Source organism: Polypterus senegalus, chromosome 6 (assembly GCF_016835505.1).
Source record: "Polypterus senegalus isolate Bchr_013 chromosome 6, ASM1683550v1, whole genome shotgun sequence".
Taxonomy (NCBI): domain Eukaryota; kingdom Metazoa; phylum Chordata; class Cladistia; order Polypteriformes; family Polypteridae; genus Polypterus; species Polypterus senegalus.
This window is the reverse complement of record NC_053159.1, coordinates 137,540,602-137,568,402: the sequence shown is the minus strand read 5'-3', so window position 1 is coordinate 137,568,402 and position 27,801 is coordinate 137,540,602. Positions and strand designations below refer to the sequence as shown.

General features: G+C 37.9%; 1 protein-coding gene and 1 long non-coding RNA gene across 3 annotated transcripts in view; one reads left to right on the top strand and one right to left on the bottom strand.

The window, feature by feature from the left end:
• The window catches only part of map3k19 (mitogen-activated protein kinase kinase kinase 19), a 99,588-nt gene that overhangs the window by 38,598 nt on the left and 33,189 nt on the right, over window positions 1-27,801 (top strand). For both annotated transcript variants that reach the window (XM_039757311.1, XM_039757312.1), the window contains 2 exons: window positions 6,153-6,210; window positions 24,650-24,731. In XM_039757311.1, coding sequence (XP_039613245.1) covers window positions 6,153-6,210; window positions 24,650-24,731 — 140 coding nt within the window. The remainder of the gene's footprint in view (window positions 1-6,152; window positions 6,211-24,649; window positions 24,732-27,801) is intronic.
• Window positions 1,302-27,562, bottom strand: LOC120531686. Its single transcript, XR_005634138.1, has 4 exons — window positions 27,513-27,562; window positions 8,142-8,319; window positions 7,791-7,956; window positions 1,302-1,722 (listed from the first exon to the last, which is right to left on the bottom strand). It is a non-coding gene; the product is annotated as an uncharacterized LOC120531686 (long non-coding RNA).

The following is a 27,801-nucleotide window of genomic DNA, read 5'->3' as shown; positions in this document are numbered from 1 at the left end:
GTACCAACAGTCTTTCCATTCTTCATCCTCAAAGCTGTCCTTACTTCCTCCTTGCTAATCTGTTGCACTCCCTGATTCACTATCTCTACACCATTCATCAGCCTTTCAAAGTACTCTTTCCATCCGCTCAAAGCACATATAAATGAAGTATAAATTATATAATGATGAAGTATAAATGAATATATAATGTATATTACACATATATAATACATATTATTAATTATATATTATTTATTATAAAATATTGAATTATATAATGATATATAATGAAGTATAAATTACCTGAAGGGCCAGTTTGTGGTGAGTCAGTATGGTGGACTAACACACAATGAAGACAAACTAACACTCCAAGAAACTCAATCAAAAGGTGATTGGAAAGTACAATTCAGTGGCTGTAGACAACAAAATATCCAAATCACTAAATATTTCAGTTAAATCGATAATTAAAAAAATGCAATGAATATGAAACAGTTGTAAATATGCCTGGTGCAGGCCATCCACAATTGTTCAAGACAACGACTAGTGAGTGAGGCCACCAAGAATAATCTGAGAACTCTGAAGGAGATGCAAGCTACAGCTGATAAATTGGAGATACTGTGCCGACAACATTTGTGCATGGATGCTACACCACTTTCAGCTTTATTGGAGAGCAGCAAAGAGGAAGCCACTGGTTAAACAAGGACATACCAAAAACACATAGAAGATAAGCTGCAAGGTTCTACAGTCTAATGAGACAAAAATTGATCTTTTTCACTATCAGACTAAATGCCATGTGTGAACATTGCACATTTTCAAAAACATAACATCCATATCATGAAGCATGATGGTGGTAACATAATGCTGTGGGGATGCATTTCTGAAGCAGGGCCTGAAAAGCTTGCTAAGGTGAAATGAGTGCAGGAAAAACATGGAAATCCTGCATGTAAAACCTGATTGGGTCTGCAAGGAACGTACGCCTTGTGAGAAAATTGGTTATCCAGCAAGACAACAACCCCAAGCATAAAGCCAAAGCTACACAGAAATGGCTTAAAAACAACATTGTTAATGCCTTGCAGTGGCCAAGTCAGAGTGCAGATCTCTTTCCAAATGGAAATTTGCGACTGGATTGGAAAAAAGTTCACTCGTGAGCTCCATGCAACCTGACAGAGCTTGAGCAGTTTTACAAAACAGAATTTAGAAAAATGGCAGTGTCCAGATGTGCAAAGCTGATAGAGAGAAAGAGAGAGACCTGTGTACACAGGCTTAAGGCTGTCATGGCTGCCAAAGGTACATTTCCTAAATACTAACTTGGTGGGGGTGAATACTTAGGCAAATATTAATTTAGTGTTTTATTTTGTCATTGATTTAGACTGCTTTGTGGAAATCTGTTTTCACTTTCACACTGTGGAAAACCAGCCCCCCGACACAGACAGGCACAATAACAAGTCTCAAAGCACACAGGATTTATTTTCTTCTTGCCTTACACGACACAGTACACAAATTCTCTCTCTATTATTTTGTTTCTCTTTTGCCACCTCCACTCCTCTCCTGCAAGCTCTGTCCTCCACCTCATGACGTCGGTTCCACCAATGGTGGCCCTGATGTTATCCAGGGGTGCTGTGCTCTCATGTTCCAGGGAATGTACTGCTGTTGACATGTTCTCTCCCCCAGTCCTCTCATCAGAAGGGCATCTCAACCGGACAAAGCTCCTGGCCATCTGCCACAACACTGAAGATGTGTTTTCTGTTGATCAGTGTCAAAAGTACAAATTAAATTCACTGTGTTGTATAACAATAAAATGTGAAAGCTTCAAAGGGGTGAATACTTTTTATACGTAAGTGTAAAGATGAAAAATTTTACAGTAGGTCTGTACTTATAAAGTACCTTAAATTGGGATCTGCAATAGAAACAGCACAACATACAATAAAGATTGCATATAAACTACCAGTCAAAACTTTGGAACTACTTAGAAATTTTCATGATTTTGATAGAAATTCACACTTTTTTTATCCATATACTATTAAATTGATTTAAAAATTTAGTCAAGACATTACTAGTGTTTATAATGCCTATTAATGCTTGAAATGGCTGACTTTACATTATTCACATACTGTAGGACTGCAAAGTCACATTTTCAGCTGCCATTCCTTTAGTGTCCTTAATGGTCAACTCCCTTAGCTTGTCCTTAACCTGTTTGGTATTAACCTGAGCATGACTCGGGCTTGGAATTCTATGCAATTACAGCTAACCACAAGTCAGACTCGGGGTGATGTGTAATGATCTGCTTTACATTTTTAAATCAGACTAATGCTCAAGACAGAATTCTGCTGTCATAGTGAATGAAATAATATCACACTGAAAAAAAAAAGAATATTTCTATGCATTTTACTACTCTAAGGTAACTCATTAATATGTATGTGTGGGGTAGAGCCTGTGACGAAAACACACACAAGTGCAAACAAAAAAGTCGTAAAGCAGTTTTAGAACATACTGAAAATAAACATTTGCTCAAATCGAGAAATATTTACGATAATGTGGACTGATCATCAGACACTGACACAGAAAGTCAACGTGAAGTGACATCAGCTGTGTGATAAAGACAAAATAATTGTGATTGAGTGCAAGGACAGACGTTAGCCTAAGTGCTGCTCACAATGCAGCAATGTTAGTGTCAAGGGAAATGTGGAAGTCACTAAACCTTGCCCTGTTGTAGCCTACGATAGCACAAGGGGCACATTGATTGTGCGGCTCAGGCACTGACATTCTACCTTCTAATGTGCAAGCAAGAGAAAAAAAAGTAAACGCACTTCTACTGTTCTGATTACGACATCGGGCTATGTGCTGGTGACCATCTTAAAACCTATTACATTATGGATGTGTACTAAAATCTGCACCAGTACAGCAGGGGACACAACAGATACCTTTCTTCTGTATTTATGTTGACATTTTGGTATTTATATGCTTCTGTTACATGCAACTTTATTTTCCTGTTGAAAAAAATTCAACATTACTGGCTTGGTTTTCCAGGGGTAAACATAACACTAAGGAGATTGATTAGTTATGTATACATGCTAATTATTTATTAAAAAAACTTTTGTAATTGCATTTGCACCTCTGAACCTCAGAAATCTGTTATTAGGTTGCAAGGTACTGATATTCTCAAAGTTCATTTCTGGGTTCAAAAATGGCAAAATTAAAACAGCTTTCTCAGGAAACGTCAGTATTTGTTTTTTGCAAAATGAAGCATTAGAATAGGAAAATAGCAAAGAAATAACCATGATGTTCTGCAGCATGTTGTTATTTTATCCACTAGACAGCAGCAGAATACTGTATCAAAAATTATTCAGGCTTAAAAATGCGCAGCAGATTGTTAACTGTCACTGACTCTTACTCGGGTTTAATCGAAATTACAGATCAACTCTTGCAATTCACAGAGATACGATTCGCAGATCCACCTATTCGCTGTAAACCATCAATAATTAAACGGAAATTATTTTGCGAATTTTGAAACTTATTTTGGAAAACCGACGACAATACTGTAGCTCTGCTACCTAAATGGACTGCAAATACCAGCAACCCTGGGGAGTATTGTGTCAACAGGGAAACTTCAGAAATTGCCATATGAAAGATGAGGGTTCTCGTTTTAATAATGAGCCACAAGCTGGAAGAATTGGAATCAGTGTTGTCTTGTTCTTTCAACACCTTACTGCACAACAAGATTACAATTACACCCATGGGATTACAGTTTTCTCTGGATTTACGTTCATGTCCAGTGCATGCTTATTTGAGTGAGTCTATCTGGTTTGAAAAAAAACAAAACAAAAAAACTCCCAAACTCTACAGATCTTCACATACGCTGGTATCACAGGACATCAAAATTATACATAATTCTCAGGAAACTGTTCACAGGGGATTTCATTTCATAATCTCACCACCATCATCATCAACAACAAAACTGGACTGTGTTGTGAGTGTTTATCATTTTGTGCTTAGTGTTTTGTTGGAAATCTTTTGTATCTGTATTATTAATTATTTTTGTCCTTTACTAATATAATTATACACACAAATGTATTAAGTACATTTTTAAAAAAGAGACCACTCACTAAAGAACTGCTGAACTACGCACTTCAATGAACACAATGCATTGTTGTCTTGGCAGCTAGTCTAACACAAGTGATTTGCTTGCATAGTGATCATTCCATTTAGCAGTTTTTGCAAATTTTTTGCATCTAATTTAGTGCAACAAACTTAGAATACACAGTAATCACAGGTCCAAAATGTATTTGTGGATTTCCTCATTTGCGGTAGTCCTGCACCCCAACCCACGTGAATCATAAGGGATTACAGAACATAGAAGAATTCTGAGCCCAAGGAGGTTAAGCAGTTGTGGATCTCAGCATTCCCCTCCTTTTTATATCCTGGTTAGGTCCTGCTTGACCTTCTTCTCTCAGATAGTAATAGTATGAATGTGTATGAAACCTTCAGTTTCTTGTCAACCTGTCACATGGAATAATCTTCAATCTACAAAACAAAACACAGATGGACATGTTTCTTGATAAGTTGTTTGATTTTGGCCATTTTTGAACACAGATCTGAATTTTAGGAATGCCAGTAACTTGAAACACAAGTGAACAAAACAGTCGGTGGTGCTAATGCAATTCCAAAAGTTTCTCTAATAACCGATTAGCATTTAAAATGACAAATTAAGGAAAAGGTAAGAGAGTGTACTATTAAGACAGCAAAGGAATTGCTGGTGAAAGTGCAGTCTTGTGTGAATAAAAAAATTAAAAATCAGTCATTTCAGATAGTCATAGCCATTAGAAACACTAGTATTGCCTTGGCTGTATTTAAAAAAAATTCGACCAAAAACACAATCATATCTTGGTGATTCCAAACTTCAGACTGGTAGTGTATATGTATAAAGTATGTAACGATTGATACAAACATACACAAATCTGTATGCTTTTTATGTACAGTATTTGCCATCCCTACATATGCTAAATTTTTCCAAAAGAAACAAATGCAACACTTAAGTGTTTGCAAGCAAATGCACCCAATATTAGGGCTCCTGAAAACAGACAGAGCTCTGTCTTAAGCACATTTCCCTAAATGACATCCGCTGTACCAAATGACTGTTCAGGCTGGTGAAGTTGTCTTTATAATGCTGCATGGTTCTCTCCTTAAGCAAGCTGCTGGTCTTTGTTTAAAGGTCCAGCTTCTTAGGTGGAATTACCACACAACAGATGGAGGATGCAAGTGACGGGAGGCGACAGGTTAGGTTCAATGCAGGTGATAACTTGAGAGGACTGATTAAATATAGAAACACCTCAGGGATCGTTTATCTTTAATTAGAGTTTCACCTCCTTCTAAGCTCAGTCTTCCCTGAAAGAATACTTTTCTTTTAGATATAACATTGAAATGTGAGCTGGCGGTCTTTAGTGTACTTAATTACAGAAGCTAAAGGTGAAGTTTGTGTCACTGTTACATGCAGTCTCTTGTGCTGGCAGGCAGTGACATACAGGAGGCTAGGAATAAGTGGATCCCACTATGGTGGGTTCTCATAAGCTGGAATCAAGCACTATGCTCAGGTATACTAGGCTAAATTGACACCGACAGCACCGGCTGGTCTTTACCAGTAGGGTAAATCTCATCTGGTCGTGGGGGTAGCCGGAGACTGCAGGCGGTTTTTATTGGCTAATCTTTGGTGCATCAATAGCATCAGACTCTCTGCCCTACATTGAACAGACACTGCCAACACTGCCATCTTCTGGCTCAGTAGAGGCTTGGCACAGCTTGCTGAAACATTTATACTTTTTACTAGATTGCTGCACACCTCAGTGAAAGCTTTTGGCACACATTGATTAACAGACCACCATTTAGGACAGAGATGACCAAAGACTTATGATTAAAGTTAGTAAGGAAGAAATGGAATTTTTAAAGCATATAATGAATAACTGTTTTTGAAGGGGCAACATGGAGATAATACTTCTTTACACCGAGGTGAAACACACTGGAGAAAAGAAAAGGATTTCATAAAAGAAAAGTTTGACAACCAACAGCTCTCACTGGAAGAGAGTGAGAGACAGACACACACACATTAATAATTGAAGCCAGCGAGTCCATTTTTGTCCCCTATTTAATATCTCAGACCTGTTTCTTTTTTGGTCTTTTAGGATGCAGACGTGTATCCAGAGTTTAAGATAAGTCCCAATACCAGTTCATCCATGGAAGGTGAGTAGAAGAATTCTAAAAAGCAGCACAAACCAATGAGATTTGACTCTTCACTGAAAGCATTATCATTGTGAGTGGATTTTGAGACGGCTCCACTAACACAGTGCAGACCAGCATCAAGAAAAAAGTTATTTCAGACAGCTAGCATTTGACTGCAAACGTTGATTTGAAAGTTGTTACATTACAAGTTTCAATCCTTTATGTCACCACCGAGATTGCACTCGTTGTTCCGCACCACTATATTCTTTATCCCAGAATAGACTGGCACTAAGGCTGCCAACAAAACAATGCCTGTTGTTGCTGCTGCTGTTGACGATGAGCTTCTCTTCAGTTTGTGAAGTCTGAAACACCCATGCTCCTTGTTCACCATTGCTGCATTTTATGATTTGCATTTCCAGATGAGTATTCATTGGCTGTAAGCTCTCACGTACATAGAGTCCATATGCACGGCAAAGGACACAATCAAATCTGTTTGATTTTATCGGATTGAGTTGTGGACTAGTTAGACTGGGCAGCTCAGACTATGTGACTGACTTTCACAGGAAAATATCACTGTCGGCCTTACTAAGATTATGTATGAAGACTGAAAATCAATGGAAAAGTCATCAAACGTGACACGGCCTTAAGTGTGCAAACTTTAAGGCAGAAAATAGATAAAACTCTGGGACTCGGGTTCTACCTCTTGCCCCACTGCTGTGTGGTGTTTGGATGTAGTTGGTCTATCCACGTGGGGTTTATTTTGGGTACAAGACTTTTCGTTTAACATCTTAAAGATTTCTAGCAGTGACTAATTATTATCTCTAAATTAGTAACAGAGGAGGGATGCTGAGTATATTGGGAGAAGGATACTGAGGATAGAGCTGCCAGGGAAGAGGAGGAGTGGAAGGCCTAAAAGGAGGTTTATGGATGTGGTGAGAGAGGACATGCTGGTGATGGGTGTAACAGAACAAGATGCAGAGGACAGAAAGATATGGAAGAAGATGATCCGCTGTGGCAACCCCTAACGGGAGTTGCCGAAAGAAGAAGTAGTAAGAGAGTAGTGAATGTGTCCTGTCACGGACTGGTGTTCTTTTAAGGGGTCCAACCTCTCTCTCAATATGGGATTTCTCCATGCAACCCTGTAGTCGAAAAAAAAAAACAGAAAACTGCAGGAAGGATGGCATTTCATCCTCTTAAAAAGGTTTATCAAACCACTGGTCAAGATGTTCAAAATATCTTAGGTAAGAGTTTAACGAGGATTCCCTGAAATAATGTGGTCATTCATTGACTCTCCTTGCTGAATAGCTGCCTTTAATTCCATATTCTGGCCTCAAGGGGAACTGCACTCAACTCCCACATGTTATGTTGCAGGTAGTAACACAAATAAACTGTTCAGCCAGTGGTAGGTCAACTGGTCCACATAAAGGTGTGGGATTCTTGAAAACCATTGTAAGAATTTTATTTTGTATTACCTTTGGTCTGATTCCTCTCCTTAGATGTATTTGTCATAGGTCATTTTACAGAAGCACAAAGTCCCCAATGCAAAAAAAAAGCAAAAAAAAGCACAAGTGGGTCAAACAGACATGGCTTTTGTAATTTACCTGAATTGACTAAGGCCTCCCATCTCTCGTCTGCTTTGTACTGTCCCTTGACATCTGGCTGATGGCACTGTACCTTTGTGCAAATGACTACAAAGGACAGCCTGTCCTGTTCACCTTGCCCATCCTTAACTGTGCCTCTCCTATTGTCACCACATATCCCATAGCTCTGGAAAGAAAGCAGAGGGCACGGGTAAATGCTGCTCTCTCAGCGGCTGAACTTGCTACTCAAGCAGGTCCCCTTCATGCTTATTTTTACACCTGAAGGACAAATGCAAAGAGGAAGGAACACGCTGGACTTCAAAAAGACAAGGTAGTGTCTATTGTAGCTTAAGAAAAAAAAGAGAAGTTTACCTGTTAAATGTTCCTTCAGTTTAAAGCTTGCATTTGGTTATTTGTATGTACATCCATTTCTTTTGTCCTGGGTAACTTGCTTCTTTCTGGTCTGTAATTAGGGTTGTGTTACTGTATTTAGAGTAGCAGTCAAACAATATCCATGTAGTATCAGCAAGTGATTAGTTTTAATACGGACCTAACAGACAAAATGATTTCAGAATAACATTCAGTGATGCTAATCTTTAAACTTCAGTCATCGTTTATAACAGATTTTTTTCAGTTTGACTGCTTTACTTTAATTAAAAGAATGATGTAAATAGTATTAAAATTGCTCTGTGTGTGAACTTTTAAAAATACAGCTTTTTAAATTTAAATAACGACACAACAGATACAGAAACGTATTTCACAGAGTAACAAAATTGTTACAGTATGTGTTTTCCAATTAGGACAGAAGACGCAGATGAGACTAAATATATCCTGTAAGATTTGGAGAGTTTTATAGGAAGCTGCTGTCATTATAAACTCGTGTAAATTTCATCCACACTCTGTATCTAAACTGCAATCCATGACATTGAAACAGATATGAACGCTCTGTGTGTTAGGTCATGTCTACTGTATGACTTGAGTGAGCAGGGCTAGGAAGAAGTTTGTAAATATTTCAGTTTAAGAGGAGCTTAGCAATCAATGGCCACTTCACTACATAACACCATTTGGGAACAGACACAAAGCAGCAAGCCTGGTATAGTTGCCTGCTGGACGATACAAATGGGAATGTCAGAAGAAAATAAATAAAAAACAAACAGATTGCAGTCAGTATAAACATTTCAAGTATTCAGGGCCACAGATGATTTAAAAATGGAGGGCTAGAGTGTAAGATACACAAGTGACATTGCAGGATATCTTCATTTCATTCTACTGACTCTGCCACATCATATTTCCATGGTATAAATCTGAACAGTATTGGTAGATTACTAAGTAGCCAATTTAGTTTAGTTTGGACTGTTGTGTATTGGAGCAGACATTGAAAAGTTTATAATACAGCTCTGAAAAAGATGCTGCTAAAAATTTAAGAGCGTTTCAAAGTAGTATTAGAGAATAGGCCTCAGCAAAGCTAAGAGGTAATCAAAGTACAGAGCATCTCTCATTGATAGGACATTCCTAGAGCTACTAAACCAATTCATGTTTAAAAGTGTCAGCATTAAAACAAGCAAATCTGCAAACAAACTTACCAGGTTCCAGTTAATTAATAAAGCAGAATCAACTCTGTCTAAATTCATGCTGACAAACCTTTTGCACACTGAAAGACAGAAATCATTCATCTCTTACTTGTATTAGGTGGCAAATCCAAAACAAGTTCTCAAGTTGATTTCACTTTGTTAATAAACTGAAATTTTAGTTACAGCACAGCACATGAAACTATTAGCCCCAACTTCCAAAAATCGATTGATAACATACTTTAACTAATAGAAAATGGATGTGTGGCATAACACTGAGGTGCATTCAGCGATATGAAAGATGGAGTATTTCACTTTATTTAGTTAACTCATCCAAGAGTCGGTTATCACATTTTTGTTTGTTAATTATTTTTGTAATAATGAGTTGAATTCAAAAATACCAGCGATTATACAGTAGAATGCTATTGCCTGTGACAGTAGATTATATTAAGTACTTGCTTTTTAACAGTAGTTTACAATGTCACATAGTTAAAAACCTTCAGCCTGAATTGACTTATGGGAGCTCAATAACTATTAAAGACAGACGAGTCCAACTCAAGTGCTAACAATGGAATCGACTGAGGTGTAATAGTAGTGGAGGGTCTGTAACTAAACTAAATTGCTCAGTTTTCTTAAACATTTTTGAAAGTATATTCAAATACAGTGATCCCTCGCTATATCGCGCTTCGACTTTCGCGGCTTCACTCTATCGCGGATTTTAAATGTAAGCATATCTAAATATATATCATGGATTTTTCGCTGCTTCGCAGATTTCTACGGACAATGGGTCTTTTAATTTATGGTACATGCTTCCTCAGTTTTTTGCCCAGTTGATTTCATACAAGGGACGCTATTGGCGGATGGCTGAGAAGCTACCCAATCAGAGCAGGTATTACATATTAAATAAAACTCCTCAATGATATATGATATGCTTCCCTCGCGGTGCTTCGCACACTTAAAAGCTCTAACAGCACGTATTGATTTTTGATTGTTTGCTTTTCTCCCTCTCTCTGACATTCTCTGCTCCTGACGCGTACTTCTTTGAAAAGGAAGATATGTTTGCATTCTTTTAATTGTGAGAAAGAACTGTTATCTCTGTCTTGTTAAGGAGCACAGTTTAAACGTTTGACTAAAGGGTGTTATTTCATGTCTAGAGGGCTCTAATAATGTTAGAAAATGTATTTAGAAGGTCGTAAACAGGTTTTCTATGCTCTAACTGCGGAAATATTAGATTTATAAATAAAGAATCCTACTTTGCGCAAGTTCATTTATCGCGGTAGAGTCTGGAACGGATTAACTGCGATAAACGAGGGTTTACTGTATAGTAGTAACCAATAATTACCAAATGACAAATAAGCTATTAATATTAGTTAAAACCTAGTAACGTATTTTACAACAAATTAAAAATTTGGAAAGTAACCGATTTATTGCACAGCAGCAATTCCAAAAGTGATACATGGAAGGAATAGTGGCTCTTCAGGTCCTGGTTATCCCTATCTTCAACTCAGTTTGTTGTCCGTTATACAACTAAGTAACTCCCTTAGCGTGGCACAAACTGCAATCCTGCCCTGTCACTGCTGTTTGCAGCGCAATCTGCTTTTTTGTATATCAAATCACAATCCTTTGCCTACCTAGCAGCTCCAATATTCTGTCCAAAGATCAAGTGCAGCTCCCTTTCTATCTTTTTATCATTTAAGGGATCTGCATGTTTCTCATGTAATTAATTTTTTAAACACTGTTTAGCTACAGGTTCATAATGTTTCTTCTTTACAATAATAAACAGCAAATACTAGTTCAGTCAGTCTTTATATATATATAGCATGCTTACATAATTGCTTTGCTATTTCATTCATTTCAAGACAAATTATTTTTTTCTGGTTCTTTTATGGTTAATTTACCTCAAGTAGCTGGAGAAGTGCTCTGCTGTATGAGCTGCTTGCACGCCCTCCCCAAGATCTGACTCACTTACATTGGGCATCCAAGTGGCTGTCAGACGATTAAAAATGAAAAACAAACTTAATAAACAAATTGGTGTAACCACCATCAAAATAAAAGTGTGAAACAGTAAATTAATTTGTAGTTGAAAGTGTGCAGAATGTTCCTCTGTTTTAAGATTAGTGATGAGAAAATCATGTGGCATTCGCTTCATTGCAAGTTCAACAAAGTCGTGGAAATGTTAGGGAGCTTTGCCATACTTCACAAAATGTATTGAACTCAATGGGGAAGGAGGAACTGAACTAATTTTGATTATAATGATGTAATGGTTTAATTGTGTCTGAGGGCAAGCATCTGCCAACTATGCTGGACTGATTATTGTGGCCAAAAATGTGACATGAGCTGTGAGGCAGCAGTGCTGGCTACTGTGCCACCATGCCTCAGACAATGCAGACTGAAAAATAACCATAAACAAAATAAAATACAACAAATGGCCACAAACTAGCAAAATGTTAAAAAACAAAAAAATTATGTTCTGAGTCACAATCTTGGGGCAGACATTAGTCATGCCATGAATGTGGCACCGTAGGACTGGCTCATTGCACTGTTTGAAGTTGTGAATCCAGGTGCAGCTGGAATGTCTTTCGTTTCCAATCTATCAGTTCAAATGCTTGGTGCTTTTTTCTTCCATCAAGAACAGAGAAATGTCCTGTAAATAGTAATAAATACTAAAAAAATGTGTTATTATTTCACAAGCTTTCCTGTATTTTCTAATGAGGGGAGGGCCCTATTAAGGCTTGTTTTGACTGCTGCTTGCAACACATGCATAATTAGCCATGCAGCATTGTGATCAGTGTTATACATCTGGTGGCAGTACTCATAATATTCTCATTATGGTCAACTTATAAATTCTGCAAGTTTTTTTTTTTTTTTAAATCTCATGTGGGATGAAAGTCTGGCTGAAGTACTGACTGGGAAATAACGTGATGGATGCTTGGAGGAACAATCCTATAGTAAAAACATGCATGAAATTTTTGTACATGGCTGCTATAGTTATGTGATGTCACACTGGCCTTATTAAGCATCACAGGGCACTGGGGAAAAAAATGTTCATCTAAGCCACCAACACAGCGAATTTACAGGAAACTACTCAATGAACAAGGTCACCAGTATATTTAGTGCGAAAAACACCATGGCAAATTTCCCTAATGAAAACACAGAGGAGTTTGCAGTTTCACCAGTGGTTTTCATTCAGTAGGAGATTTTCAAATTTCAGAACTTTATACAACGAGAACTGTTTGAGATATCTCAACCAAAACTAAATTGTATCAAATTTATCTGAAGAATAAATGTACCAAAATTCAACCAGATTTGTCCACAGGGGGCCAAGTTGCTTCATGCAGACAGACAAGACTACTGCAGTAGATACTTCTCACATTGTATACGAACACACCTAAAAAAAATAAAGCTACAAAAGATTCAGGACGCACAGTACTAATACAGAATTATTTTAAAACCGGGAAAACAGTAGGTTATGTTGTAATGCTTGCGTTCTGAAGCGTGAGCATCAATAGGCTTTGCGCCCCAGGAACGAAGTTTCTCGAACTAATCTGTAACATTCCCATTATTATTTACTGCTCTAATGCTGATCTTTCGAATCATAAAATAAGTCATTATAACAATTGATATGAAGAATTCATACTTAATTGCAGAATGACGGTATTTGAGGGACATCATCATCTCATTACAGGCATAAGTTTCAAATTTGGTATTCTTCTGTCCAGCCGTTTTAGTTCTATAGATAGATAGGATAGATACTTTATTAATCCCAAGGGGAAATTCACATAATCCAGCAGCAGTATCAAATACTGTACTTTGTTAAATGGTGTGACTCAAACTACATACACCTGAACACCAGCAAGACCAAGGAACTGGTGGTGGATTTTAGGAGGCCCAGGCCCCTCATGGACCCTGTGATCATCAGAGGAGACTGTGTGCAGAGGGTACAGACCTATAAATACGTGGGAGTGCAGCTGGATGACAAATTGGACTGGTCTGCCAATACTGATGCTCTGTGTAAGAAAGGTCAGAGCCGACTATACTTCCTTAGAAGGTTGGTGTCCTTCAACATCTGCAATAAGATGCTGCAGATGTTCTACCAGACGGTTGTGGCGAGTGCCCTCTTCTACGCAGTGGTGTGCTGGGGAGGCAGCATAAAGATGAAGGATGCCTCACGCCTGGACAAACTTGTTAAGAAAGCAGGCTCTATTGTAGGAATAAAGCTGGACAGTTTAACATCTGTGGCAGAGCGACGGGCATTAAGCAAACTACTGTACTGTCAATCATGAAGAATCCACTGCATCCTAGACCATCCTCAAGAAACTGACACACACACCGATCATTGAGATACAACAACAACATTTATTTATATAGCACATTTTTGTACAAAAAGTAGGTCAAAATGCATATATATCGATGTGTTCAATATCAGGGACCCTAAACATCAAGATTCATGGGAAACCGGAGACCAGAATTTTTGACGAATCTAAAAAGACGATAGGTTATAGTGGGGGAAGCGAAAACCACAGTGGTGCTGTAGTCATTGCTCTTTTCAATTTATATAAATCACTCTCATTTTCATTCTGCTTATTCTGGGGAGGCATGACCACACCTCCCTATTTCTAGGAATTTTATTAATCCCTTTGGGGAATACTGGGCATTCCCAGGACTGTCCAGAGATATAATTATCCGGCATGCCCTTGAGTCTGCCCTTTAGTCCTCTCCCATTGGAGTTTTAGTTTTTTCCACACATTAAGCAACACTCAATACCCTAGAATGACAAACTGAAAATAGGAGTTTAGAAATGTTTGCAAATTTATTAAAATAAAAAAAAAAAATTATCCCACTGACACAAGTATTTAGACCTTTGCTATGACACTTGAAATCTGGCTTAGGTGCATGTCAATCTATTGGTCATCACTGAGATGTTTCTACACCTTTTTTGAGTCCATCTATGGTCAATTCAATTGACTAGATAGGATTAGGAAAGACACACATCTGTCCACAAAAGGTGCCACAGTGAACAATGTGTATTAGAGCAAAAACCAAGTAATGAGGTTAAAGGAGGATAAGAGACAGAATTGCATTGAGGCAAAGATCTGGGGAAGGCTATAAAAAGATTTCTGCAGCATTAAATGTTCCCAATAACAAAGCTGCCTTCTAAGCTGACATGACTCTTCCTAGAGCTGGCTATCCTGACAAACTGAGCAGTCATGGGAGAAGGGCCATAGTAAGAGAAGTGACCAAGATCATAATGTTCTCTGGAACTCACCCAGTATGACCATGTGTGAAGCCAGAGAAACTTCCAGATTAATAACCATCACTGCAACATTGCACTGATCTGGGCTTTATGACAGAGTGGCCTTACAGAAGCCTCTCCTCAGTACAAGACACATGGAAGCCAGGTTAGAATTTGCAAAAAGGCACCTAAAAGACTTTCAAACTGTGAGAAACAAGATTCTCTGATCTAATGAAACCAATATTAGTGCCATGACTGGAAGAAATTAGGCACTGCTCATCACCAGTGCAATACATTTCCAACAGTGAAGCAAGGTGGTGGCAACAGGGACTGTAAGACTAAACCGGCTTGAGGAAAACCGAATGGATCAAAGTACATGACATCCTTAAAGAACTCTGGACCTCAGACTGAGCCTCAGGTTCACCTTCCAACAGGACAATGATCCTAAGCACAAAGCAAAGACAACATAGGAGTGTCTTAGAGACAGCTCTGGGAATGTCCCCGAGTGGCCCAGCCAGAGTCCAGACTTGAACCCAATCAAACATCTCATAGATGTTTCATAGACTTGAAAGTAGCAGTCCATTGATGGTCTCCACCCAACCTGACAGAGCTTGAGAGGAACTACAGAGAAGAATGCAAGAAAATTCCCCCGCTTGTCACTTCATACCCAAGATCCCCAAAACTGTAATCAATGCCAAAGTACTGAGAAAAGTGTCAGAATACTTTTGCAAAGGGATATGCTTTTTTATTTTTAATAAACTTGCAAAAAATGTCTAAAGTCCCATTTTTGCTTTGTCATTTGGGATATTGAGTATAGCTTGATGTTAGGTAAACATGAATGTAAATGATTTTAGCACAAGACTTCAACATAACATATATAAAAAGTAAAGAGGTCCAAATACTAACTAAATCCACAGTATAGGTTATTTTAAAATATATTAATACATTTCTTTAATCGTTAAAAATTCAAGCTACAGACTACTACTACTACCTAGGTCAGACCCTCTGCAATGCACCACCAGCAGAATAAGACAAGAAAAGGTCTGACAATGAGACAGACACTGAAACATATACTGACTGTCACCACAGGATGCCATAAGAGAATATGAAAGACTTTGTAACAGTCAGATAAAAACAATTACTAGATATAAATAAAGATCAATATGCTTTAAAAAGAGAGTACACTATACTGAAATAAACACTTTTAGCTTTAATTTAAATGCAGTCTAATTTGGCCTCTCTAAGTAGGTCATTCCAGAGCTGAACGTCCCTGTGACTAATAGTACAGTAAATGTATTTATCCTTGCAAGTTTAAGTAAGCCAGCATTCTGACACTGCAGTGTGTTCTCTGGACTATAAACATAAATAACTAAAAAGAGTGTAGTAGTCTGACAATTTGAGCTATGCAGCCACACTTTATTTCTGTTTATGATTCTTGCAGCAAAGTAACAGATTAGTGATTTACAAAAACTAATGATAAAGTCTTAAAAATAGACAATTTTGCTTGATCCCCCACTAAAAAAGACCTTGCTTTTCAAGATTCTGCAAGGTAAGAATTTAACTGTACTTTGAAAAAAGCAGAATTTACAAAGTGTGCAACTTTAAATTCATATCAATGATAACATCTAAATACCAGGTAGAATTAGGCAAAGTTAACATTTTGGAATTAAGACTGTAGGTTTGCTAATTTTCAGAATTACCATTTTCGAAAATAACTTATTTTTCTACAGTTGAGACAAATTCTTTTTCATTCACTTTTCGTGTGTGCCCCATATGGTCTAGTGGTTAGGATTCCTGGTTCTGGTTTTCACTCACATGGCCCGAGTTCAGTGTCTGGTATGGGAAAACTGATTAGAGCCCTCTACAGCATCAGAGTCATGCTCCTCATCCTGTACGGTCTTCCCATGTTTGGCAAGGCAGTGTGGTGTAGAGGTTAAGGCTTTGGACTTCAGGCCCTGAAGATGCAAGTACAAATCCCGCAACTGACACTGGGTGACCCTGAGCAAGTCACTTGACCTACCTGTGCTCCAATTAGACAACCAAAAGAAATGTAACCAAGTGCATCATAAGTATTGTAAGTCACTAAATGTAATCATTCATCTACAGTTTTACTTGTAATTTGAAGAACTGGAGAATAATTGATAAATACAGTTGAATGTTATCTGCTAGTGTTGTTCAGTGAAGTTCGCCCACGCGTTGTTGTTTTTTTTTTTTTGCAGTGAATATGCCAAGTTTACTGGTAGTCTTGCTTACCGGTTATTTTCTTGGAAATTCTCCTTGATATGGCTTAGGCAAACATTTTTTTCCTAGTGCCCCATGATGCTTCGCAAAGCCAGTGTGACATTACAGAGCTGTAGGAGTCATGCACAGAACTTTTACATAGGCCTATTGTAAGATTGCTGCTGATCAGTACCTATGCAGGATTGCTATTTTGCATGTGTTTTATTTATTAAAAAAATAAATTTCAGAAAAATAAACAGTTGCAGTAGTTTCATTTGAGGGGTACACCTGCTCAGTATTTCACAAGTGCAGTGTTATATGATTTTTGTTTAATGATGTGGGATCCCTCCCCAACTCATCTGGTTCCGCTCCTTTCACCAAGGGGGCAGTTTGCATTAGCTGCTAGAGGGTCATCAGTTAATTTAAGAAGTCAAAACTTGGTTGTAGAATCATAAAGGTTGAGAAACCTTGCATTAGATGACACATGAGGAGGATATTATGAGCACTGCCACTGAATGCATGCATGATTAGCCCTATGCCCAGCTATGATCTCAAAACAAGCTTTAAAGGATTCTTGACTCTATCCCCTTCTCATATCAGAATGACATTTCATTAAATAATAACTAAAGATACAAGTGTGAAAAACTATTTGCCCCCTTCCTGATTTCTTATTTTTGCATGTTTGTCACACAAAATGTTTCTGATTATCAAACACATTTAACCATTAGTCAAATATAACACAAGTAAACACAAAATGCAGTTTTTAAATGATGGTTTTTATTATTTAGGGAGAAAAAAAATCCAAACCTACATGTCCCTGTGTGAAAAAGTAATTGCACCCTGAACCTAATAACTGGTTGGGCCACCCTTAGCAGCAATAACTGCAATCAAGCGTTTGCGATAACTTGCAATGAGTCTTTTACAGCACTCTGGAGGAATTTTGGCCCACTCATCTTTGCAGAATTGTTGTAATTCAGCTTTATTTGAGGGTTTTCTAGGGGTTTTCAGGTCAGGACTTTGACTAGGCCACTCCAAAGTCTTCATTTTGTTTTTCTTCAGCCATTCAGAGGTGGATTTGCTGGTGTGTTTTGGGTCATTGTCCTGTTGCAGCACCCAAGATCGCTTCAGCTTGAGTTGACGAACAGATGGCCGGACATTCTCCTTCAGGATTTTTTGGTAGACAGTAGAATTCATGGTTCCATCTATCACAGCAAGCCTTCCAGGTCCTGAAGCAGTAAAACAACCCCAGATCATCACACTACCACCATCATATTTTACTGTTGGTATGATGTTCTTTTTCTTAAATGAGTCGTCTCTGCGCTCTTGGGGTAATTTTGGTCGGCCGGCCACTTCTGGGAAGGTTCACCACTGTTCCATGTTTTTGCCATTTGTGAATAATGACTCTCACTGTGGTTCGCTGGAGTCCCAAAGCTTTAGAAATGGCTTTATAACCTTTACCAGACTGATAGATCTCAATTACTTCTGTTCTCATTTGTTCCTGAATTTCTTTGGATCTTGGCATGATGTCTAGCTTTTGAGGGGCTTTTGGTCTACTTCTCTGTGTCAGGCAGCTCCTATTTAAGTGATTTCTTGATTGAAACAGGTGTGGCAGTAATCAGGCCTGGGGGTGGCTACGGAAATTGAACTCAGGTGTGATACACCACAGTTAGGTTATTTTTTAACAAGGGGGCAATTACTTTTTCACACAGGGCCATGTAGGTTTGGATTTTTTCTCCTAAATAATAAAACCATCATTTAAAAACTGCATTTTGTGTTTACTTGTGTTATATTTGACTAATGGTTAAATGTGTTTGATGATCAGAAACATTTTGTGTGACAAACATGCAAAAGAATAAGAAATCAGGAAGGGGGCAAATAGTTTTTCACACCACTGTAACTATTTACAAGGTATTTGTTCTTGATGCAAGGCATCTGCACAGATACTTGGGAAGCGCACCCAGAGCCATGACTTTAAATAATGGAATGAGCCAGTCCTATACTGCTGCCTTTTGGCATGGCCAACATATTCCCCAAGATTGGACCTCTGTGAGCACAATGATCTATATTTTACTTGCTTACTACTAGCCATTTGTTGCATTTTGTTTGTGGTATTCAATTTTGTCTGGGTTTTCTGTTGCTTGAGGCATGGTGGCACAGTGGTTAGCATTGCTGCCTCAGAGCTCAGATCACATTTTTGAACAAAATCAGTCCAGTATAGCTGGCAGATGCATCCCTAACCCAAGGAAAGTTAAAAGACCATTGCACCATTATAATCTAATCAAAGTTAATTCCGTTCCTCCTTCCCATTTGACTTCAATGCATTTTGCAAAGTTCAGTGAAGTTCCGGAACAATTCTGAGATTTCGTCAACTTCAAGGCAAAGCAAATTCTGCGGGGTTCATTCATCACTATTATAAACATATAAATGAAAGATAATCTGTTTTAAAGTTACACAATGTAGTAGCAACATATGAAGAGAAAATATAGTTAGTCCGAACACAAAACCATGTGGGAAACCAAGCACTGTATTCACACTTCTACAAATATCAAACACAATTTGAAATATATGCAAAAATCAAACAAAAAAAAAATCATCTTAATAAACTAACTGAATTCACAAGTCTGAGGAATGCAATGCCACGGTCAACTGTATTAAAAGAACTTAAAAACCATAATAAACTATTTCTTGCAGTGAAAAAAACATTTTATTATAATTTAAGGCTGTTTATGTTGTGACCAAGGAAATCTTGGACATTCTCGTACAGATTATTTAAAATCTTAGACATAAGATTACAGCTTCCTCTGGAAAGAAAGAGGAGGTAAATTTGAAAATTGCTATAACTTTGACGACCATTCATAATTTAATCTACTTCTCCATTTTAGGCACTTGCACCATGTCACCCTATCTTTATAGCACGTGGTCACAAGGAAGGAAACAAAGCACTTGAAGGGCACATTCACCCAAACACCCACAGTCCAATATACATTTGTCATTTCACTCAACATGCACATCTTTTGGAAGTGAAAGGAAACCTAGAGAAAAAGAAAATTCTCTTTTGCTTACTCCAGATCAAGGTAATGGAGGAGCTGGACCTTATCCTCGTAGCACTGAGTGCAAGGCCGGAACAGACACTGCATGGGATGCCAGTCAATTGTAAGGCACACTCAAATTACCATTTGTACCCTGCTTCACTTCACTTTTATTTTGGTGGAGTTGTTTTACCAAAAGCCTGTCTTACATTTGCGCTGTAGTTGTTCGTCAACTGATTTCTCCAATTAGTTTCCAACCTGGTATTTGAAGTTCTTTGAATGTTAATGAAACGTGAGATACTGTCATTTAGACACTGCATAGATATGAATCTTAACTGCGGGAAGGAAATGGTTAAAAACACTTCAATGACTATCGGAAATGGCTTTATTAATAGGAGAGTGTATCACATTATGAATGTTAATGCCATGGATGAAAATTAAATCTGAAGGATGAATACAAGTGTGTATGTTCCTTCACAATTTGGAAAAACCACATAATTAGTCAGAGGTAGAAATATTCCTCATGTAGTACGTCTCCATATCTATGTGAAAATTAAAGTTACCCAATGAGATTACTTTATCATAATTGATAGTTAACTAGGACAAAAAGGTGCTAAACATTATGAGATATGTGTAAATAAGTATTAGCAGATTTGCAAATTAAAAATAAGACTATGCCTGAATTCACGTTAGGTCTAATATTAGAATCATAGAGCATGGTACATCACATACACTTGCTTAAAAAGGTTCATCAATAAAATATAATGTCCATCTCTATCACCAACGAGTTACCAACGTCAAGGAGTGCCTCAATTAAGAGAATGGGGTATACATGTTGAAGCCAAATTTAACTTGCAAAAAAGGGACTGTGTGTCTGAATTAATGACACCACTTCCTTAGAAGCCATGGTCTAAAAAACATTTTATGATGCACTGATGTCAAGGAGTCTGCTTTCTAACTGAGACTTCAATATTACTTAAACATTAGCAGTGCAAAGTCGACCTTCATTTTTAAGTCAAATTATAATTTCTTTTTGCCATATTTTATGATTAAAGATTCCTCCACTTACAGTAAAGGCCAGTCTTCCTTGGACATTCAAGCCATTTCGGACTCCTCCTAGGAATCAGGAATGGCTAGCATCTAATTATTTCCAGGGACTATTTTTTTTTTTTCTTCATATGCAGTCCAGGGGCCTCATGTATAAACGGTGCATAGGCACAAAAATGTTGAGTACTCCCGTTTCCATTCTTAAATCACGATGTATAAAACCTAAACTTGCCATAAAGCCACACACATTTTCACGCCAGCTCAAACCCTGGCGTATGCAAGTTCTCCACTCGGTTTTACAAAATGGCGGCACCCAGCGTCAAAGCAGTGCTTTAGTTCCAGTGTTCCAGTTCCCATTCTTTTTTAGATCCACATCCCTGACGCAGCTTTATCAAATACACTAAAATTAACCACACATTGTTTATTAGTTTAAGGCATCAGATTGTAGTTAACCTGTAACAACATAATGGTCCACAGAATGGGCAAACTATTCCAAATACCATAGCAGCTTTAGCGTTGTTTCTCTCATTGCACCTTCTTCTTCTTTCAGCTGCTCCTGTTAGGGGTTGCCACAGCGGATCATCTTTTTCCATATTACTCTCACTGCACCACTCGGTGTATTTATATCACTGTATCCGAGTGTGGAATCACAGCTCTACAGCAGCTGATCAGAAAGAGAATTATCGGGATACAGCATCAAGCACATGTTGCCTATTTGAACTGCTCTCATGCGACAAACGCTTCAGTGCCTTTCCTGTACCGACCTTGTAGTTCAGAAACAGTTTCATCCCAAGAACTGTAAACGCAATCAATCAGTCCATCAAGTGCTCCTTGGTCTGTAGACATCATTTGAAAGAGTACCAGCTACTACATCTCTATATTCTTGATAAACAATAAATATTGTCCAGACAATTATTTTCTTTTAATATACACTCTGAGTGTATATTTTTAGGAAAACCTGCTTATCCATGCAATTATCTAATCAGCCAATCATGTGGCAGCAGTACAATGTATAAAATCATGCAGGTATACAGTTTAGGGGGTTCAGTTACTGTTAACATCAAACACCAGAATGGGGAAAAAAGTGATCTCAGTGATTTTGACCATGGCATGATTGTTGGCATCAGAGAGGCTGGTTTGAGTGTTTCTTTAACTGCTGATCTCCTAAGACTTTCATGCACAAGAGCATCTCTAGTGTTTACTTAGAATGCTGTGAAAAATAAAAAAAATCCAGTGAGCTGCAGTCCTGTGGATGAAAATACCTTATTGATGACAGAGGTATGAGGTAAATGGATAGACTGCTTCAGCTTAAAAAAAGGCCATGGTAATTCAGATAACCACTCTGTACTACTTTGATGCTCAGAAAAACATCTCAGGGTGCACAACACATTGAATCTTGAGGTGGATAGGCTACAACAACAGATGACCACATTGAGTTTCACTCCCGTCACCCAAGAACACAAAGCCAAGTCTGCAGTGGGTAATGGGCTAACCAAAACTGGGAGGTTAAGTTGAAGACTGGAATGACATAGCCTGGTCTGATTAATCTCAATTCCTGCTGAGGCACACAACTGCTAGGGTCAAAATTGAACTTCATCAGCATGGACCATGCACTCAGCCTGCCTTGTTTCATAGGGGTGTGGGGAAAATTCTGACGCATTTTGAGACCTTTAATACCAATCAGTCCTCAATTGAATGCCATGGCCTATTTGAGTATTGGTGCTGATCATGTGCATCCCTTCATGGTCAAAATATACCCAACTTCTAATGGCTGCTTCCAGCATGATAATGCACCATGTCACAAAGCAAACGTTAGCTCAGACTGGTCTCATGAACACAATGGTGAGTTCAGTGTCCTTCAGTGGCTTTCCTAGTCAATGGATCTGAATCCAACTGAACACCTTTGGGATGTGGTAGAACAGAGATTCACAGCATGAATGTGCAGCAGATAGAACTGCAGAAACTGCCTAATGCAATCATGTCAGCATAAACCAGAATCTCAAAATAATTGGTGTCATTTATGCCAAGAAGAACTGAGGTTGTTTGAGGGCAAAAGGAGGTCCTACCCAATGTTAGCATAGTGCTCCTAAGGATTTGTCCTGTGAGTGTATACATGCATAGGCAGAGCCACCACGATACATGTACTGATCTGTAATAATGGAACTCCCCTCATCTTTAGCCTCACATCATATTGGCCATTTACAATCACTGTTACCAACAGAATATTACCATTGTGTATTTACTAAAGTGGCCAAGAAAATTTTTTTAAAGAATTATTCCTCTCCCCAAATGTGAAGTTGTACCATAATGCTGTACATCTGCACTAATCACATTCATATTTATCAAACAGATATTAAAAGGGACACTTAATGCGTAAATTAAAGGGTGCCATTGGGTAGAAAATGACACTTGTCTTAGGCCTAGGACTGTGAGAGCCCGAGAACAGTCTGTGCAGAAGTTGTTTTTGTAATGGCACCTCTATAATATTGTCAGTGCTGACACGTAGCGTCATTGGAAGAGCTTCACGCTATACTTGTTCAGTCAGTTTAACCTTTAAATATTTAACTTACACTGCTTTTTTCTGCATTAGCAGACTTCCTGGAGAGTTTTCATTTATATTCTTTACCAACAGATTTGGAACAAAGTGCCAACAACTCATTCTAGGCTTACACTGGTGGTCTGAACACCATTGCTACCTAATGGCCAAACACATGCACATTAATATCCACCTATAAAGTACTGCATATAAACTAATGAATTTATCAGACTCTGACAAACAATGTGCAAATATAATTAAAATGCAAATTGGTTGCTAGCTTTAGGAAAGGGAAGAGAGAGATTATGCTTATGCCAGATGAGGCCATCTCTTGCACATTGCAAACAAGTTTAGGTTTCTGCATTAACAGTTGGTCCATAGAAGATTAATCAGATTTCTTCTGGGCTAGAAGGCATGAAAATGAAGTTTAAAATCACAAACTAAGACATATCAGACATTACTAACTGGATAAACATTAGAGCTTCATTTACGCTCTTCAACAAAAGCATTGCAGAATGATATGGAGGCTGGCTTAGAGTAATTTAGAAAATAATCCCTGAAATAGTGGGGTGCAGGTACATAGGAGAAAAATCTACCCACCAAGGACTTGGAAATCTCAGTTTAGCATGATTTTGGGCTCATTAAATGAAGAGGAGATGACACGCTAGGATGTTGTGAATGGGGTTTTCTGTTCAAAACTTGTATGTGCTGCACTTCTCTCCTGCTGTTTCCTAATTGATAAGAAATTGGGCACATTTGGACAAAATTACCATTTTTCCTCATGATTTCACATTTTACAGTGAAACTTGAAATACTAAAGTTCTTCAAAGAGAACATGCTGGGAGCACTTGCCTAAAATATTTGGAAAGTTTGAGCTAAAATAGAAACACCATCTGCAGAAGAACCATTTGCATTTCACACTTCTAGTGGCAAATTTAACAGATAACAATCTGATGTGTTGGCTGTTATCCTATAATCTCATGATAATTGTCACGACCACAATTAAGAATAAACCTATATTTAAACATTCCCCTGTTCACAAGAAGGCATATGACTTGTTATTTATGAACAAAGGTGTTTAATTTCAGTGCTGAAATTACTATTCTTATATTTAATGTGTAGGAAGTGGAAGGGGTTTTGAAATGTTGGAAGTTGCAGTTCCTGTTATTTGATATGATAAAGTGTTGGATTTGATACATCTTATTAATCACTGAATTTTGTATTTATGTGCCTTTTGCCAAATGCAGATATTCCTTTATATTTTAATGAAGCTGAAAAGACTCCACAAGAAATTAGACAAACTAATGAGGAGTTCAAAGAAATGACGAGGTGAGTGCTTCTCTGTATACAGTGTACACTTCTTGGAGACCCGTATCTTCATAAAATGGCTTTATCAACATTAACACACCATAAGAATTTTTTACAGTAAAAAGACCTTCCAAGACCAGAATAGTTCAACTGAAAATAACCTGCGATTAATTTTTATTAACTTTCCTACTAAATAAATCAAAGGGCCAGGCAGACAATATAGTATTTCAGAAACCTTCACTTTCTGCACACTGTGTGTTGTAGATTAAATTTTAAATTCATAAGTTTGCCATTCTTACCCATGAATCTACATTCAGTAACCTATAATGACAATTTGAAAACATGTTTTTAGAAAGGTTTGTAAAATTTATTTAAATCAAAAACTCTTTAATGCAAATATTCAGACTCTCAATCGTGGTCAGCTGCATCGTTTGCTGTAATTCTTGAGATGCATTTAGAAATTGACTGAAGTCGACTGGACATCATTTAGAAACACACACACACGTGTATAAAAGGTCCCATAATTCACACTGCACACAAGGACAAAAACCAAGCCATGAAGTCCATCGAACTCTTGGTGGAAATCCGCAATCAAATTATGCTGAGGGAAAGATCAGAGAATGGACTTAAAACCATTATTACAACTTTGACTGTTCCCAGGAGGACAGTGGCCTTAAAATTTGTGAAATGGAAGAAGTTTGGCGCCACTAGGACTCTTCCTAGATTCAGCTGTACAGCCATACCGAGTAATCAGGCAAGAAGGGCATATGGCTAAGAACCCAATGGTCGCTCTAATTGAGCTTCAGAAGTTCTCTGCTGAGATGCGAGAACCTGTTGGACAGACGGCCATCTAAGCATCACTCCATCAATCATCCCTTTAGGGTAGAGTGGCTAGATGGAAGACACTCTTCAGTAAAAGACATTTAAAGAACTGTGGTAGCATGTGGAAAACGATTCTCTGGTTTGATTATACAAAGCACAGACGTCCAAGCACTAGACCTGGCAAAGACAAGTCACTGCTCATCAGCTGCCAAATGGCATTGCAAGGTGCAGCATGTGGTGGTGGCAGCAGCATCATGCTATCAGGGTGCTTCTCAGCAGCAGGGACAAGGTGACTGATCAGAATTGTGGGAAGGACGAATTCAGGTAAATACAAAGAGGTCCCAGAAGAAAACCTGCTCCAGAAAGTACATGACCTCAGACCTCAGGTGACTATTTACCTTTCAGCATGACAATGACCTGAAGTATACAGCCAAGACAATAAAGTGGCTTTGAGTATCTTACCAAAGCCCAGATTTAAACACCATAGCACATCTTTGGAAAGACCTGAAAATGGCAGTTTACAGACGTTTCTCATATAATCCAATGAAACTTTAGTGGAAACCTGCCAGGAATAATGGGATAAACTGTCCAAATCCAGGTGTGCAAAGCTGTAGAGATCCAGAATGACATGAAGCTGGAGCTTCTACCAAAGGGGATTCTAATAAAGTACTAAGGGTATAAATACTTCAATGAGATTTCAGTTTTTAATTTTTAATACATATGCCATCCTTTCTGAAAACCTGTTCTCTTTATGGGTTATTTAGTGTAGATTGATGGACAAAAAAAGAGAAACCTATTCACTTAAAATTAAATGTACAAAACAAAGTGAAGAAAGCAAAGGAGTTTGAATACTTTCATTGTATATAACAAATATCAGTTAGTTTAAGCATAACATAGGGAACAAGGCAGGTGCCTATCCTGGTTGAGACACCAAAAGTGGCAAAAAAAAAAATCCTTTATGATAATCCTGACCACATAAACCCATGGATCCAATGGTCGCTGCACAAATAACAGACAAAGACAAGTCTGTTAGCTGCTCAGCCCACTTTAAGCAGACTTAGAATACAAATACATGATTGCCAACACCATCTTGTATAGGGTGGTCCAGGTCTAATTATGCAATTTCATTACACTATAACTTATTACATTTATTACATAAAGAATTCACAAAAAATTATTTTGTTGCCGATAGATGGCAGCACCTGCCCTGCATTCCAAAATGGTGGGGAGACGGTTGTCAGTCGAACAGTGGGTGCGATGTGTTCACCTTTTCATAACTGCATAATTAGATCTGGACCACCCTGTATATTCGCTTGGCCAAAAAAAGCAGTTACTAAACAGGTTAGACATCTGTTCTACTATTAGTTTAGCAATAAGAAAACCTTAAAGGCTGAAATTACTCTCAAAAAGAGAAAATAAAGAAAACATGTTTTAAGCCAAAACATTTAAAACTGAACTAGAATTTCACACTTGAAAATTAGTTCACAAATTCATTATGAATGTTACACAGGGAATAAAAGTCAACACCTCCAGGTTTCTCTCTCTTGAGAAGTTGGTTGTAGTGATCCAAATAATGATGGGCTTTAAGTCAGGAAAAGAACATGCTCACCTTTATAAATTTACAGACAGATACTAAAGGCTTTGGAGACAACACAACTGCTACCATTTTAATAGAGAAAGTCAACACATCCATCATGGATAAGAGAGCTCACCAAAGACTGTTCTTTGTGAAACAGTGAATGGTGTTCACGACATCAAAGAAAGCAATGAAACTTTATTACAGGTCTATTAAGAATTAAGTCTGACTTTTCCATCACTTGGGTAGTAGGTCATAATACTCTCTGTGTCAAGGACAAAGTACTACAAGATAGAATGATGTGCACCACTTCTAAAATCATAAGATTCCATCCTCATTGTAGCATAAATGTTAAAGGTATATTGAACACAAAAAAATTATAATTATTTTTAACTGTTACTTACTCTGTCCTGTTTGTAGTGATAGCTGAAAAAAGTTTCATCTCATGTTTTTCTGGAGAACAGCGACCAATTCTGAAAGACAGTAAACAATATTAAAACACTAACGGAAAAATCTTACATTTTTCATGTTGGATAATCCACATGTCAGTTACAGTATTCAGCTGTCTAAAACATATCATGTATGTTTTGCTAAATTACTGCTAAATAAATACTTCTGAAAAATGAGTGGCGCACAAAAGTGAAAAATGTTCAAGTGAATTCAAGCCTTAGAATTGAAAGCAGGGTTCTTGAC